This window comes from Leuresthes tenuis, unplaced genomic scaffold (assembly GCF_036924035.1).
Source record: "Leuresthes tenuis unplaced genomic scaffold, fLeuTen1.0.hap1 SCAF_5, whole genome shotgun sequence".
Classification (NCBI taxonomy): Eukaryota; Metazoa; Chordata; class Actinopteri; order Atheriniformes; family Atherinopsidae; genus Leuresthes; species Leuresthes tenuis.
Window position 1 is genome coordinate 23168474 of NW_027325359.1, and position 18245 is coordinate 23186718.

Consider the following 18245-nt stretch of genomic DNA (forward strand, 5'->3'; position numbering starts at 1 on the left):
CTTAACCCATAAGAACCCAGACACATTTTTCCTTAGATAGAAATTATAGATGACGATATAGATGATGATTTTTCAGAGTTTATTTTCAAATACCACCACCAAGAGTCAAATATCTGCAATGTTACATATGTTACATTGCCCATTTTGGTAAATTAATTTTAATTTCAATCATTTGTAACACGTGTCACCATGGGTCCTTATGGGTTAAGTGGATTATTTTTTTTTTCAGTCAAAGGGAAGGCTATCTATTTTTGACTCCCTCTTGTGTGCTTCAGGAATATATGGATATACGTTTAAAGAAGGGTAGATCTAAAACTGGTAAAGAAGTTAATCATTTCTGGGCATATTGACTGCAGTGTGTCTTCGGGTTAATTCGTATTCATTCGACATTCTCCGGCGTATCTCCCTTTGTACACTTCGTGTAAAAACAAAGAAAGAGCGGCCTTCCTCTGTTCAGATTACGTTGACTGATTCCCTTACATTAGCCATAGGTGGGGGCAAATATTGTTTATTTTCCATATTCGGGGGGGGGGGTTCTTCCTTTTGTACAAGGCTCGGCTAAGCTCGGAGCACGTCTTTCGGCCATATTCGGCTTTTGTCGTTCGAAAGAAGAATGGACGAGGCCGACTCCGCCACGAAGGCGCTCGGGCTGGATGAACCGCCCATCGGCGAGCCGTCAGAGGAGGGAGTGGGCTCGGATACGGAGTCGGAGGCCGAAGTCACCACGATGTCTGTGATGGCGGAACCGGGGAACATCGACATAAGAGCCGAGTCGCTGCCGAACCCTGACGAGGCCGAGGCTTCATTCGCAGGTAGTCACCAGAAGCAGGCTAGTGCTATTCGGGAGACGCTAACATGATGATTATAGTAGGTTCGTTAGCGTCAAGTTTCCGATAAATGTATTTCTTGTTCCCAGTAGTCTCACATTAAACTACAATATATTAACACAACCACCGTTATTTAGTGGCACGCCGTAGTGCCAAACTCCGTTGACTTATTCTGTCATTTTAACATACCGATGTCACTTAACTCACGTTTCACAGTATACATATTAGGTTAACCAGTAACCAGCCTATGTTTTCAAGTTTGGTAGTGATAAATAACAATAAAGAGCTACCAAACCTCATTACAGCAGTTCAGCTTTTTGCTCTGCCACCACTCTATGTTCAGTCAACTTGTGATGGAGGCCTCAGTTGAAAAATGCAAAAACAATAAACACTCCGTTTAGTTTGTAATGTACATGAAAGTATTTTCACTGCGTAAAAGCCTAACTAAAGGGAATAATAGTATTCATCCCTGAATGTAGCTGTGTATGCCTATTAGTTTTCTGCACTAAAAGGTTACATCATTGAATGTAATATGGTGCAGGTGAATTGTGGCAGGGTTGCTCGGTTGACCAGCCTGTCAGCAGAGTGCAGACTGGATGAATAGCTGCCAAAGAGCTATGTACAATAATAATGTACACATCTTAATAATATTTAATTAATATCTAAAAGGTACTTTAGCATGCTGAGAACACTGAGTGCAGTGTTCCAGTGTCAGAGACATAAGCAAAAAGGGTAAACTAAGGCTTTTCCTCTCTGGAAACTTATTATGGCATCAACCGTAGGAAAAGCGACTAATGTGGTATCTTTGGGGTTGAGACATATAAGGCTGCAAATAGAGTCGTTCTCAAAAGTCTTGAAGTCTATGAGTTGAAAGCAGGAACAATGGTTAAAAGTGTAAAGATGTGAGCAACCGACCTGTACCCTGCCTCTCGCCCAAGGACTGCTGAGATTAAACGGGTATAGAAGATGCATGGATGAACATGAGCAAGTTTTTCAAGGCAAAATTGTCAAGCTACATGACTGAATGTAGTCAGAGCATCTCCACAATAGCGTGTCTTGTGGAGCGCTCCCAGTTGACGGTGTTCAGTGCCTACCTAAAATAGTAAATGAAAGAAAACTTGTGATAGAGTCATGAGTGCCAGATAGATAGATAGATAGATGTATGTATGTGTCAATGGGAATACTTGTACAGATTACATTGACAATGGTATTTATCATCTCCCATTTCTTTCTGCTGTTGAGCATACATGTCATAAATTTATTACAAACTAAATTTCCAGAAAAGGTGGAAGATTTCTAAAATGCAACAAAAACACGTCTGTAATTGACCCATTGAGGCACAAGTCCAAAGGTAATAATTTCCATTTAAACTGAATTATATGTAGAAAATCCAAACAAATCCAAAGTTAATACCAGCAACACAACCAAAACAAATTGTGGATGAAGCGTGCTCGGCGTTGTGTTCCATCAACCTTCCTTTTCATTAGTTTTTTTTTTATAATTTGGGAACTGGAGATCCTGATTGTTGCACATATGCATGAATAATGTGTGTCCATTCTGGCTGAAAACAAGATTTCAGCAGCACAACAGTCCATAGTTGTCGCCTGCTTCTCAGAAGGAAAAGCAGCTGCCTGCTAATCGTAAAGTCCCTCCAGGAAATACACCACGCCATTCGTTCTTCATTACTGATCGATTTATTCAAATCCACCGTCGAACTAAACAAAACAAGTACACAATAAACACATCACAGACTGAAAAACTATAACTACACGCGACAAAATGTAATGATAATAATAATAAACGTACCTCGCTGGCTGCACAAACCCAAGAGGGGTGAAAACAGGCAAACAGACATTCTTCCAGGAATGGACATTGCAAAGAAAAGAAACTTCTTGAATTAACTTTTCTATATTTACCTCCCAAGCGTAGCAAAAACCCATGTGCAACAGCTTGGCTTCATGGTCTTAATTCTTGCCACCAATTAAGTGTCCTTGCGCAACACAGTCTTTGACAAGGTTCCGACCTTGTGCTTAACAAATCAGCCCAAAAGAAATTCAATGAATAATACAAGCAAACAAACATATCAAAGTTGAATATGAAAAACAACAACCGCGTCCATTTTGCGTGCGCTGCTGCGGTCCTTTTTTCTGGCCGAACCTGTTAAGATTCCACTCCTCTCGCGACGTAAAGACATAATAGTGCAGTGGCCGACAGGTATGGAAGCGAATCGTAACCATAATTCAAATTAGAATGCATTTGCAGAAATGCTTTTCCATTTTAAGAATGTGGCTGCATTATTTGACTCATAAATTAAATTAGTAATCAATCATCCTATTTGCATTTTCTTCTTCAAGAGTGCTCAATCTTTCACTTAATTAAAATTAAAAAAGAAATAGACATTTGAGATTTAATTTTCAAAATATGCCTCAGCAAATAGATACCAAAATTCGATTTGAAATGTAAAATTTGAAAATTAAAATGCATTTGCAGAAATGCTTTTCATTTTAAGAATGTGGCTGCATTATTGACTCAAATTATCAATCAATCATTCTATTTGCATTTGCATTTTCTTCTTCAAGACTGCACATTATTGCTTTTTCGTTTTCATGGTCTGCCCGCAAAGTACTGCCCATGATTCGAAAACGAAAAAGCAATCTGAGCGGTGCAGCACAGTGACGTTATCTCTTCTTCAGCTCCCTACTGACCAAACTACCCATCTTGTTCGATAGGGGGCGGTGTGCACATCTGCATTGCATTACATTGCAAATGTGCCGTAAAACTGATTGAATTGCCGGGTCTTTAGAGGGCGCATCACGGATCATGGCGCTCCCTCAAATTGTGCAAATACTGTTAGAATTAGCTGAGCAGGTAGAATCTAATAATATATCTGGGTCTGATGCCCGTGGTCGAGTAGAACAAGTCATAGTGCTTGGCTGCATACTGTGCCTGACAGAAACTGGTTGGCTACATATTTATAATATGTATATTTTAAATATGTAGCCTACAATGGGGAAGCTGACAACTACAATGGGGAATTTTGTCCCAAATGCGGGCTGCATTGCAACGTGTATTAGTCTATTAGTGTAGCAGCAGTTGACACGAGTCATATGATGTGGTGCAGCTGGCTTTAGCTGTCTTTGGCAGACCCTAATCACATGTCACCAGTTAAACTGCTGATTTCTGATTTTAGAATCTTCTACAATGGTGTTATGTGTACATTGTAAAAATCTTTCTGTTTTTCTTTGCCTATCTACTAAAGTTTTGAGTGAGCTGCAGGAATTGCACTCTATATATGTTTAAGTTTTTTTAAATACAATAAAGTTGGTTAGTGGAGACACTGAAAATGATATCCTTTGTAATTGTGTCTGTTTAAACAAAAGTTTAAATTAAGATTTAAGTTTTGGTTGTGTTTCAGAATACTTACCAACCTGTTTGAAAATTAGGTTAACAAAGAACTGTGATCTAATATCAAGTTTTATGTGCTGACTTGATTATTCAAATCTCTTGTCGTTGATCAGAGGTGACGGCCGTGACAGTGGCAGACGTCCAGGCTGCAGAGGACAATGTTTTCACCACAACGGTTGCCTCGTCAGGAAGCCTTCCTGAACACGTGCTGGTAGATAACACACACTGACGGTCTGGCTGCTGCACATGCTCAGTCTATCCCTATATTTACACTTTGGGCTGTGAGATCACCTCACAGCTAAATAATCAAAGGGTAGCTTAATTTGCATAATCCTCTTGCCATGAACATCCTCAATGTAGAGCCAGTAAAGCTCAGATTTTCAGACAGCAGGTTTATTTGAACAAAACAGGAAATTCATAGCCAAGACTTTATCAGGTCGAGTTCACTCTGAAAACTGAACTCGAGATTCTGTTTTTTAAAACGATCAATGTTTGAACGCACCATTTAGAGTGAGAAGCTTTGGACTGCCACGTATTAGTGACCAGTTTCTGATTTTGATTGGCTTGTGTTGGGAGTACAACAGTAAAATGACTGTCTTTCTTTGTCACACCGGTATGTCAAGTTGAGTTTTGGTCCTGTCTCCACGTTTGTTTTGTTACTTCCTGTTATTTTGGAAATTAACTCTCCTCTCGTTTCAGATTCCTTACCCTTCCTCACGTGTCACCAGTCTGTCTTCCCTGATTCCTGATTGAGTCCACCTGTTCCCCTCTTCCTTCATGTGTACTTATAGTCTGTGTCTCCCTTTGTCCTGTGCTAGTGTCTGATTGTCCTGCACACAAGCCCTTTGTCCATAGTCAAGTCTGTCTAGTACCTCGTAAAGAGTGATTTTTGGTTGGCTTATTGCCATTTTGCATTTTCTGTTTATCATAGACTAGTTGTGTTGTTATTTTCTAGTTCCTCATTAAGAGAGATTTTTGGTTGGCCTTTTGCTGTTTTGGAGCTCCTATAGTAGTTAGAACATCTAGTTAGAGCCTTTCTCGATCTTCCCTCTTTTGAGGTGTTTTTTGTTCCCTGGGATTTCCCCTGTTTTTTTTTTTTGTTTGTTAAAGAATAAAGTTTGTCAGCTGAACCTGTACTCTGCGTCCGAGTCCTCTTCCAGAATTCCCTTCTTGACATTTTTAAGGAAAAGATATGAAGGATTACAAACATACCGCTCGAAACTCATCAAAGCTTAAACAGAGACAGTATGCCCTGCTATTTGTGTTTGTGTTTACATTAATGAAACAGGGTTTGGATTTAGCAGGGAAGATTTATATTTCTGCTGCCTTCAAAATCCCCTTTTCAAACATTTTGTGCAGCAGATGCCCGATGATCATCTTCTTGATTGTTTGTGTACATTAATAACATCTGTATTTTGTACTCTGAATTAGAGCTGAACTTGTATACAAAACACACACTGCTTGCCTGAAGTACTTTTAAAGAAAACTACCATGAAATTACTAGCCTCCAGGGTCTTTGCCCTCTGGTCTCTAACAGCTGAAATCATAACAGTTGATAATTTCCAGACCTAATCTTGTGCTGTGTGCTTGTGTGTGTGTTTCAGAGTGGCAGAACCACTCTCCAGCTAAGTGAAGGTCTCAGTACCCAGAAGGCCACTCTGATTGTTGTTCACACTGACGGCAGTATTGTGGAAGCTACTGGCCTCAAGTCTGCTGCCACCATCACATCAGGTATGTTCTAGTCCCAAAAAGGCATTAAAACTGAACTCGACTAAACTGTTTCTGTTCCCGTGTGTCTTTCAGGCCCACAGACTCCACCTACTCCACTTACTCCACCCCAGGACAAAGACTCCTGCTCCAAGTACAACTGGGACCCCTCAGTCTACAACAACGAGCTGCCGGTCCGCTGCAGGAACACTAGTGGAGTCCTGTACAAGAATCGACTGGGATCAGGTGATTTGTACATTTCACTCAGGCTTTCACATTAGCTGCTGTCAACCAAAGTTTTCTCACAAACCTATTCATCCAGATTAGCTTGGTCAGGGTAAGGTCAGTTTTAGTTTCAGGCTGAACTGTTGTTACTTTCTGTCCTCAAAGCTGAAAGGTCCTCTTTTCTACTGCTCCGCAAAAGACTTGTGGTATAACCTCCAGCACAATGTCTGCATAGTATGTCATCAGTGCCCCTCTAAGGCCTAACATCTTGTCAAATTCAACTGTTTTATTCAGGTAATGTTATCCATGAATCCGAAAAGCAGACACAGAATGAAAAAGATGAAGCCACTCAACCTCTTTAGTGTGGGGAAATAGGGATGCCTTTTCTCTCTCGAAAGAAAATTACACCCAGGATTCTGTTTTTAATGTGTTTTTGATAGGGCTGGGCAAATATTAAATTCTTTAATCGCGTTAATCGTACAATTTCCTGTGATTAATCACAATTAATCGCATTGTTATTCGCGAAATCCAATAATGAATTCAAATGTAGCATATAACGCACTTTTATTGGAACTGTACAGTCATATGATCGAAGTACTCCGGTGATAAGACAATTCAACATTGCAGTGCTTACAAATAACTTTGGCTCTGTTGACTGCGCCGTTTGGAAGAACTTTGAAATGAATATGGTCATGTAAAAGTTCTGTAACCTTCTCCATGTTTGTTTAGCCCGCTTTTCTTTTCTGACTGTTTCCTGTGAGCACCGCAGCAGTAAGCAACATACTAGGCTCGCTCACGATGGACTTTTTTAAAATAAAAGCCGGTGAGCAACAGATGTTCACAATAAAAATTATAAATAATAAAAACTGCGTTAATGGGAGACAGATAATTGTCCGCAATAATGAATTCATTAGCTAACGCAAAAAATAATGCGTTAATGTGCCCAGCCCTAGTTTTTGAGCAGTTTGTTCTTTTGCTAGCTACACTGACATTGTTGAATTTTGTTCAGGGGGTAAAGGTCGCTGCATCAAACACAACCAGCAGTGGTTCACTCCAACTGAGTTTGAAGGTCTAGCAGGAAGAGCGAGCAGCAAAGACTGGAAGAGGAGCATCCGATACGCTGGCAGACCTCTGCTCTGCCTCATACAGGTATTAAACTGTACTGAACAACTGCTGTACTCGGTGCAACTGATGAACTGCACTGTAATATGTGATCAAAGTGCTTTTAATTTTAAGCAGTTTATGCTGAACAAAATGCTGCACCTAAATTGTACATGAAATTTAAATATTTGTGTTTGTATGTTATAAGGAGCAGATCCTTAACCCTCATGCTGCTTCCTGTACCTGTGCAGCCTGTTGTGATGATCTGACACCGGTGAGTAAGCAGGACTGCTCCTGGTCGGCTCACAGCATTAGGGACAAGCTATAATCTGGAAAAGAATGGATGGAAAAAATCAGTGAATAATCAGTAATGGAATAAGTTCTCAACTGTGATTATTTAAGCTGCCTTTTGGACAGTTTTGAAAACATATCACTGATGTTTTTATTAGTATTTTTCTCTGTTTCTTTTTTATAGGTTGCAAAGGCGGGAGAGTCCCTGACAGCAGAAAATATTAGTATGGTAGGGTTTTATTTATTTGTTCAGTAGTCAGTCCTTTCAGAAAATATTCATATTATTTTTAACACACCTTATCTGTGTTAAAATTTTCATTCTTGAATTTATACAATTGTAATTTGTCCCTTTAGTTCACACACACAGAAACAACTAGTAAACATGTGAAATTAAAGAAATATCCAAACTGAAATCTCTCATCTATGAAGGATTCAGACCCATAATTCACGAGTTTGGAGAAGCGCTTTTGTCAGCTCAAACAGCTTCAAGTGTTCATGGATATGTGTCTATTCCCAGATTTGGGTACTTCATTCTATTCTTCATGGCAGACCCTCCCAATCTCCATTAGATATTGCCATATACAGATGTTCAGTGGGGGTTACAGTCTGTGACAGTTAAGCCACCTGAAGCCACTCCAGTGTCGCTCCACTCTTAGGTCACTGATGTCTGCATCGAGTCTTTTTCAGGACCCTCTTTGAATTTTGCCTGCTTTCATCCTTTCCTCTGTAGACCAGTTTCCCTTTTCCTGGAGCTGAGAAACACCCTAAAACATGATGCTGTCATCACACTGCTTTACTGTAGGGATTTTTATCAGCCAGATAATGAGCACATTCTGGTGTTCATCAGACACAATGTTTGGAGCTCTGTTGAGACAGTTAAGTTTGTGTTTCACATGCATGTTTCTCCTGTTTTCTATGTTACATACATACATATGTCCTTCGTTGTAGCAGCTTTGTTTGAGCTTTTTGAAAGACTTAACACTTTGTTTGGGTTTTGCTTTACTAGTGTGACACTTCAGTTCAGGCAAGAACGTTTGTTAAATTACTGCTGTCTGAAGACTGGGATTTGTTAAACATAGTTGGTTTAATTAGAAGAGAAGTAGAGAATTTGTTAGGGACATATTACTTATAAGAATACTGTTCCACTGTTTAGGCTAACGGGGGTGCCATTTTTCTTCTTTTTACTATATTCTGTCAGGTTAAGGAGTGAGAAAACAAACAGAATAAACATGGCCTGTCAGTAACCGAAGAAAAGTGTCAGAATACTTTTGTAAATGAGAGATTTCAGTTTTTGAAGTGATATACATTTGCAAAAAAAATAAAAAAATATGTTCTTACTTGGTGTTAAGCAGTTATTAATGTACGTTGATGTAAAAATTATCATGTGTTACAAAGTTTCAGAATTATCTGTAGGCATTGTATTAGCAACAAAAAAAATCAACAATCATTTTACTGTCTCTGATTTAATGCATCATTGTCATGATGTGTTGTTCAGACTGGCCCAGTCCGCCTCTTCGTCCCGTATAAGAGGCGGAAGAAAGACACAGATCCTCCTGTCATTCCTGCCAAAAAGGAACTTCCTACCTCCAAGAACATCACGCTGACTCCAGGGACCACATGTAAGTCACAGACCACAGTCTGATGTGTGATTAGAGGAGTGGCAGAGTTTGTGTGCCACACAACAGCAGAAATAAACGTTTGTAATTCAGAATCAACACGTTTATGTTAAATCTGCTTCATAACTTAATGCACTCACACTCACGGCAACTTGTTTTTATCTTTGTCACTTTAGAAATTATTAGGATATCAGTCATTTGAATCTAAGAAATATTTATATATTTCCAGAAAGTACCATTTTGTGTACCTTGATACTAATCATTTACCATTTAACCATTTGACCATTTAAACCTTGTCGTTAAGCACTTGGCTATGTATTTGTCCTTTTCTAACAGTCACAGTGTCCCCATCAGGACAGTTCACCACTGCTGGCACCTTGACCTTTGACCGTACCTCAGCAAGTGATACTGCTGCTATCATCTCAGACGGTGCTGCACAGACTGAAGTGTTTGCCAGCACCACAGGTAGGGTCCCTCACTGATACAACTCATTCACTCCATACCTTTGTTTGTCAGAATGGCCCACAAGTGAATATTAAGCTGATCAAGCCTTCTTTTTTACAGAAGCCTGTTGCACAAGAATATCACATTTTTTACTTACTAATCTCATATTAGTGGTATTTTTTTCTCTTTATTTAAAGATGATTATATTACAGATATATGTTTGTTCGACCAACAGTCCAGAACCTAAAGAAATGTACGTAATTTCAACAGGTAGGCAAATGGCAGCAGGGAATGTTTCCAGTTTATTCTAAATCAGCATAGTATGTTTTTGTTGGTTAATTAAAACTAAATTAGAACTTTAAATACTTCCATCCATCCATCCATCCATTAATCCGTCGGTCGGGTCGCAGGGGGGCTGGAGCCTATCCCAGCGGTCATCGGGCGAGAGGCGGGGTACACTCTGGACAGGTCACCAGTCCATCACAGGGCCACACAGAGACAAATGAGACAAACAACAATGCACACTCACACTCACTCCTAAGGAAAATTTTAGAGACACCAATTAACCTAACATGCATGTTTTTGGATGGTGGGAATTTAAATACTTAACTAATTTTTAAACGAACTGAGATTGATAGAATGAGAAAAATCAGTGTGAGTAATATTTTGGTCAGTTTTAAATTTTATCACATATATCAAAATGCACTTATGGATGGATGTGATCAGGAGATGAACTGAGCAGAATACATGCACCTTTACTGTTCTTGTTTTAAGTATCAGTTTATAACAATTACTGACATATAAAGAAGCCACATCAGTGTTAATTGTTTTCTGCATTGGCCTGTCTTGAATTTTCTTTGCCTCTTCATGTTTTCATTTCTTTAACGGGTTTGAGTATGATTTTTCCATTTCTTAAATTTTTTCTTACTTAAACAACATCCAAAACTACTGATTCCTTCCATTGTTTCCTCTTTGCTACCTTCTGAAGAGTACTCTTTTTCTATGTTTCTTTTATGCCTGTAATATGGTCCTTCTCTCGTGTGGAAGGACCTACTAAACAAATTTTAGAGATATAAATATAAATATCGAGATACAAATGGTTCAGTCATAGGTTATAATAACAATTAATTTAATTATGAGATTAGATTCTAATAATTTTTACAAGAAATTATTCTAAATCCTTGTACTATTACACACTGCAACTTTAACAGAGACTTATTATGAAACAAATGACTTTTTCTGTGCTTTAGAGCATACAATTGGGTGCCTTATGTCAGTACAGCACACTTGGAAACTAAGAAAAAAACAAAACACAACCATGACTCACTCAGTGGGTCTACATGATGAGATTAACTCAATTATAGATATAGTTAGGTTATGCTCCTTATCTGAGCAAGGGTAATTATCCTTGGATATATGGCGGTGAATTAATCGAATCACTGATACAAAGCATGTCACGATAGGTGGCGCTGTACCCTTTTCAACTATCACTAATAGAGCCACTTCCAGTTGACGTTCTTTACCACCAACAACAACAACAAACTCAGGTATGCGAGAAAGATTGCGAACAAAGAGAAAGATGAAGCTACGTCCCTCTACATTTAGTTTGTGATAAGCATGGTTATGGCACAAACGTGATGCACAATGGCGCATTCTCCATCGCGTTGTTTGTTTCTTTCCGACGGCGGCGACAACAACAGTGATATCGTCTCCTTCGACTTCCGGGTGACGATCGTGGGAAAAAATCTCGAGCATGCGCAGAACGCTCGATCCGATCCACGACGTGCTTCTGCCGTGTACATGCACGTCTGGTGTACATTTGGATCGAGTTGGAATATATGATATGCAGATGGCCTTCATCCCCAACTGACCCACTTGATTTGACAAAACTTCACCTAGACTTGTTAACTTTCTATACTTGTAAAGGCCAGGGGGTGAGAATGTGATTAAAAACCTGGGTACTGTAATTGCCCTGTGTAGAAATATGAATGTTCATGTCTCGAACAGGAACAAAGCCAGGATAGGATTCATAACTAGAATTTTAATCTGCAAAAGTGCTAAATTTTGCATTGGCATCTGAACAAAGTATATTTAAGACTGGAGACTTTCATAGAAATTAGTTCATAACAGATAATAAAATTTGATTCCTTGTGATTGTAGCGGAGAGTTAGGAAAGGTGAGGGGAGAAGTCTGACAAACTCCATTAGCAAATTTGAATCCAAAAATCCTTTGCTGCACCACTCATTGTCGCTGCTTCAGCACTCTTTCATCATTGAAGGCTGGTCAGATGAGACTGTCAACATTTAAACAAATTTCTGTGTCATCCAAATTATAATGTAGCAGCAAGACAGCAGTAAGGTACAAACACTGAAAACTCTGTTTTTAGCAGAAAGGGTATTGCGTTCTCATTTCACAACACCAGGCTGAATTAAATGATTAGATCTTGGTACTTGTCTTGGTTCCTAATTTGATTTTTCTTCTTTTAATACCACTAACTTTTTTCAATCAAGAGTCAAACAACAGCTTTTGTCTAGAAAATTACTGAACACTTTTTTGTCTGAATAGAAACCACAAGAATCCAATAAAGTTTTCAAATATCCACCATCCATGTACCTGTGATAGCACTCACATCTATTCTGGAAATGTTGAGTCCTTGGAGCTCCGAGTAGCCAGTGACTCCAGGATCATTGGTTTAAATCAGAAATTATATCTTGTATGTAGGTCAACATAATTAATCGCTAATCTTCACTGTTTTGGTTTGTCTGTTGGCCAACAGTATTGAACAAGATCCTGAACATGTTGAGCACTAGATAACTGTTGTTCTTTCACTGTATGGTCAAACTCATCTCAAACCATCTCAGTTAGATTCAAGTGTTTCTTTGATTTCTAAAAAAATCCCCAACAACAACACCAGCCAAGCCTTCCCCCACATAATCACATGCTTCACAGTGAGAATCACACCTGCAGATACCTTCAGTTCACTCTCCGTATCTTGTGAAAGTGGCAGTTAGTGCCAACAATTTTAGATTTGCCAATAATTGTTCATTTCTGAGGCTTGGAACGCTAATCAACTTAACCTTTCCAAAAGCGTGAGTTCTTGGACCACTTCCGTTCACTAAACTGTGCAGTTCATTTTTAATTAAATTCAATTAAATTAAATTCAATTCAATTTTATTTATATAATGCCAAATTACAACAATTGTCATCTCAAGGCACTTAAATAATATAGTCCAATTCAAGCCAATTGGAATTCAATTCATTGTAATCATAATCCAATTAATTCATATCGAGCCAATTCAAAAAATAATATCCTAGCTAAGGAAACCAACAGATTGCACCGAAACTTGTCTTCAGTCCAATCTCCCGTCCTGAGCATGCCTGTGATGACTGTGGAAAGGAACGACTCCCTTTTAACAGGAAGAAACCTCTGGCAGAACCAGACTCAGGAAGGGTGGCCATCCGCCTCGACCAGCTGGGGTTTGAGAAGACAGAAAAGAGGGAATAGAGGGGGGAAAAACACCATAACACCATTCAAAGGATACCTGTTGGAACAGGGAAACACAAGTTAATAACCACAATAATGTCACATGTACATAAAATCATTTGAGAAATTAAACAGGGGGAAAAAGAGAGCAAAGTGAGGAAAGGTGTGACAGATGAGGTTCCCCAGCAGTCTAAGCCTATAGCAGCTTAATTATGGGATGTTTCAGGATTACCTGAGCCATCCCTAACTATAAGCTTTATCAAAAAGGAAAGTTTTAAGCCTAATCTTAAAAGTGGAAAAGGTATCTGATTCCCGTACATTTACTGGCAGCTTATTCCACAAGAGCGGGGCCTGATAACTGAAGGCTCTACCTCCCATTCTACTTTCAGAAACTCTGGGAACAACAAGTAAACCTGCAGTTTGGGAGCGAAGTGCTCTCTTAGGAAAATATCTTACAATGAGATCTTTAAGATATGATGGAGCTCGGTCATTAAGAGCTTTATATGTGAGGAGAAGAATCTTAAATTCTATTCTGAATTCAACAGGGAGCCAATGAAGAGAAGCTAAAACTGGAGAAGCATGATCTCTCCTGTTAGCTCTCATCAGAACTCTGGCTGCAGCATTTTGGATCAGCTGGAAGCTTTTCAGAGAATATGTGGGACAGCCCAATAATAAAGAATTACAGTAGTGCAATCTTGAAGTAACAAATGCATGAACTAGTTTCTCTGCATCACCCTGAGACAGGATGTTCCTGATTTTAGCAATATTATGATGGTGAATATCTTTATATGTTGCAGTTGCTGAAGAGGAATATTTATTACCCTACCCTTGCATTCTGACTACAAACTTATGGTACAGGTCATGGTGTTCTTTCATTTCAGCTGCTGCAATGCTCCTCCAGCAGGTATCTCAGCTTGGACTGTAAAACACGAAGACACAATCCAAAAATTTGCCACATCTGGTGTTTGATAAACCAAAAAGGGCAATAAGACTCCACTACTTCTTAAACCTCTGACTATCCATGGCATTATTCAGTAAATAATGCCTGACCTCTAGGTTCACATCCAGCTGTGTGAACTCAATCATTTTCCTTCCTTTCAGTACACAAAACCTATGCCAGGATGTTTTACTGTACTGAAGCTTGGATGTTGCTAGTACATAAAATTTGAAAGACTTTGAAAAGGTCTAGAGATAAACCATTATAAAAATAATTGTCAGATGAACCAAGTGAGACTAATCTTTGACAGCAGCCTGTTGTGTATGTGAGTGTATTAGAGTAAATTCGTTGGACTCGGTCTCTGAAGCATTCTGGAGTTTGAATAGTTAAAGTTAAATAGTTTGTCTGACCCATGCTTCACATCTTCCTCTTATTTCATGCCAAACCTCTGATATTTTTCTCTGGGCATTTTCTTTTTTCTCCTAGTGCTGACAGCGTTGCCGGCATTGGCTGTGACTCCTCAGCCGATTCAAGCCAAAGTTGCAGTGGCAGCTGCGGCATCGTCTCCTTCAGCAACACTGGTGACGGGGCTTGAGGTAGGGCCTGTGGGGGGTACAGGACCAATGGTGAGTGATGGGCAGAGGAATACCTGCACCTGGGTATACCTGGAGGAGATGGCCAACACATTGCTTAATAATGTCCAGCAGCTCAAGGATCTGATCGAACAGGCCAAAAATTCTGCAGGGGAGGTTGTAGGGGTCAAAGGCCAGGGAAGCAGTAAGGAGGTGAGGTTTTGATCTGCCTTAACCAGAAATCATGAGGATTAGACATTAAAGTGATCATATTTCTAAATTTATCATAATTTTGTGTGTCTTGTGTTTTATGTCTGTTCAGTGTGGTCTTAGTCACTCATTTCAGAACCAGATCTCGTTTCAGCACCCGGATGACTCTGAGGCCAAGAGGAGCTCTGACATCACAGAGATTATCATAAATGTATGAGACTCTCTCCTTCTCCCTCTCTCACCGACACACATGCACACAATTTCTTGTTTGTCTGTCCCATTTGGAGTGAAGCTCAAGAAACACCCAATCCTACTTTTCCCAAAATGCAGCTGGAGAAAGTATTTTTAACAAACACCCTCCTCTCCTTTTAAACTTCAAAGCTGTAGTTTTTTCCACGACTTAACTATAGTATCATCAGTTTTTTCGTGCTGCAGAGCCACATTGTATTCACATGCTGACTGGAACCAGACAAGTACAGTAAACAAGTGTAAAATTTTAAGAAATTAGCACTTAAAGGGCTTAAAATCATATATGCACGTATATATGTATATGTCTATAGATATGTATATATATATATGCATATGTATGTGTGTATGTAGAATAGAATAGAATTCAACTTTATTGTCATTGCACATGTCACAAGTACAAAGTAACGAAATGCAGTTTGCATTCATCCTGAAATCCTTGAGAAAAAATATAAATATATATATAGCATATATATAACCCCCTTACCCTATCTTCCTACCTGTAAGTCGCTTTGTATAAAAGCGTCTGCTAAATGCATAAACGATGTAAACAATATATTACAAATGTACAGTTGAGTTGTAAATATGCTATATATGTAAATAAAGTAAAAGTATATACAGACTATGAACAGGTTATAAATTTGAAGGGGGTATAAACAAACTATAAAAAAATATATATAAGTATGGGAGAGTATTTATGAACAGGAGTAGATTATCTATACAGTATATACAGTAGTCCAGGTGTGTGTATGGGGATACAGTCCACCGTTGTTGTTCAGATGTCAGGAGGCAGAGTTCAGGAGTGTGACAGCTGTGGGGAAGAAGCTTATAGTTCGGAGGCTCATATAGCGCCTCCCAGAGGGCAGTAGTAGTATAATGTACAATGGTAGTAATTAAATAATAGTAATTAAAATAAGAATCGGCTGGTATGTTTTGTACCACTTCCTTTTCATTGATTGGTTTGTAAACATGGGTCATAGCAGATTAAGGTGGATGAAAAAAGTCAACCTATGGCACATATTTCAGAATTACCTCTGTCATCTGTTTTGCTCTCTTGTGTCCTCACTTGCTGCAGATGTGCGTGAACTGTGGACGGGTGGCAATGAGCGAGTGTACAGGCTGTCACAAAGTCAACTACTGCTCCACATTCTGTCAGAGGAAGGTAAGACTCACATGGGTAGCCTAAATTATTTACATATGACCATGCTCTTACAGTGATGAAGCAATATGATGGAAAAAACAATGTGACAGAACAGATGACTGTCTTTGATTTATAGTTAGTTACATGTGAGGAAAAGACACCTGCCTAATGATTCAATTCAATTCAGTTAGATTTATATAGCGCCAAATCACAACAATTTCATCTCAAGGCACTTCAAAGGTACAGTCCAATTCAGGCCAATTAAAATACAATTCATTGTAATACAACCATAATATAATCAAAATAAAATTAAGCTCCTTAAAAAAGAGTTGCCTGGCTAAGGACCAGATTCAGGAAAAATGGCCATCTGTCTCAACCAGCTGGGGGTTGAGAGGGCAGGAAAGAAACAAGCTCCATGAAACCAGGCAAGGGATACCTGCTGAGAAAGAGAAATACAAGCTGATGAAGTTGATGACAACAATAATATTATGTGTACATGGAGAGTAAAGAGAGCACAATGAGGAGAGGTGCATCATGAGAGGTCCTCCACCAGTCTAGGCCTATAGCAGCATAACAATGGGATTTCTTAGGGTCACCTGAACCATCCCTATAAGCCTTGTCAAAAGTAAGGTTTTAAGCCTTAGCTTAAAGTTAGAGAGAGTGTCCAATATATATACTGGCAGCTGGTTCCACAAGAGAAGGGCCTGATAACTGAAGGCTCTGCCTCCCATTCTACTTTTAGAAGCTTGGGAACCACAAGTAAACCTGCATGAAAATATTTCACGATTAGATCGCTAAGATATGATGGTATGCTTGATCATTCAGAGATTTGTATGTGAGGAGCAGAATTTTATTTCTGAATTTAACAGGGAGCCAATGAAGAGAAACTAAAACTGGAGAAATATGATCTATCCTGTTAGTTCTCATCAGAACTCTGGCTGCAGCATTTTGGATCAGCTGGAGGCTTTTTAGAAGATTTTTGATACAGCCAAATAATAAAGGACTACAGTAGTCCAATCTTAAAATAACACATGCATTGATGAGTTTTTCTCCTTTGCTCAGAGACAAGATGTTCCCAATTTAGACAATATTACAAAGGTGAAAGGAGGCAGTCCTGTTTTATATGAGTCGAAGGACAAATCCTGGTCAAAAAATGGTTTCATAGATAAGTACAGCTGAGTATCATCAGCATAGCAATGGAAATGTATGCCATGCTGTCTATTAATGTTACCTAATGGAAGCATGTATAAAATGAAAAGGATTTGTCCATGCACAGAATCCTGCAGAACTCCGTCACATACCTGTACGAGAAAGATTAATTTATATTAACAAACTGACTTATCTTGGTAAATTAGCTTTAGAAAAATACATAGCCTTACCATCTTATAACAGTTGAAGACATATATTACATCAGTGTGATACAGTTTTCTCAGGGGCAACTCAGGAGCTCTCATGAATATTATGTGAGATATTGTAAGACCAAACTCATGCATCATATCATTCTACATACATCAACATTAAAGAATCCTACATCACCTTTTTTTTCTCTTCAGGACTGGAAAGATCATCAACACTCCTGCTGTCAGTCAGCGGGGGGTATGGCTGTCCAGGAGGAGGAGCCAATCACAGACATTGACATTGACAAAGTGAAGTGAGGATGTAACAGACTTTGTCCAAAGTCTGTATCAAAGTTGCTCTTCATTCAGCTTCTCATGCCATCAGATGCTGCAAATACTGAGATCAATAGTGTGAAAAAGTTTTACCACAAGAAAAATGTATCATATTATCAAAGCAATACATACATGTCAAAATGGTTAAATCAGACTGAGTTATTATTTTTAATGATCATACCTTTACTAGTTCATTTAGTAAGTTATTTTATATTGAGTACAGTTGTTTTCATTTAATTTCCTCACTGAGGAACTGTCTTCTGTCTGTTGATTTGTTGCTCTGAATGAAAAGCTTTAAATCTCCACAGACAGTCCTGGTTATATACAGGCCAGGCACATCAATAAAAGGAAGAGCATATCATACAGTAA

General features: G+C 38.9%; 1 protein-coding gene across 1 annotated transcript; it reads left to right on the forward strand.

The window, feature by feature from the left end:
• The first annotated feature begins 581 nt into the window (after positions 1-581).
• Positions 582-18245, forward strand: deaf1 (DEAF1 transcription factor). Its single transcript, XM_072386480.1, has 13 exons — positions 582-812; positions 4346-4443; positions 5837-5963; positions 6036-6185; positions 7174-7313; positions 7474-7539; positions 7741-7785; positions 9052-9175; positions 9509-9637; positions 14524-14822; positions 14932-15030; positions 16141-16227; positions 17760-18245. The coding sequence occupies exons 1-13, from the start codon at positions 614-616 to the stop codon at positions 17859-17861; spliced, it is 1665 nt and encodes a 554-aa protein (XP_072242581.1). The 5' UTR covers positions 582-613; the 3' UTR covers positions 17862-18245.

What these genes read in the sequence shown, in the direction of transcription:
- deaf1 (XM_072386480.1), top strand. Translation starts at nt 614, where the DNA reads ATGGACGAGGCCGACTCCGCCACGAAGGCGCTCGGGCTGGATGAACCG. An exon ending in GGCCGAGGCTTCATTCGCAG is followed by an intron (nt 813 to 4,345) that starts GTAGTCACCAGA and finishes GTCGTTGATCAG; the next exon opens with AGGTGACGGCCGTGACAGTG. An exon ending in GCTGACTCCAGGGACCACAT is followed by an intron (nt 9,176 to 9,508) that starts GTAAGTCACAGA and finishes CTTTTCTAACAG; the next exon opens with TCACAGTGTCCCCATCAGGA.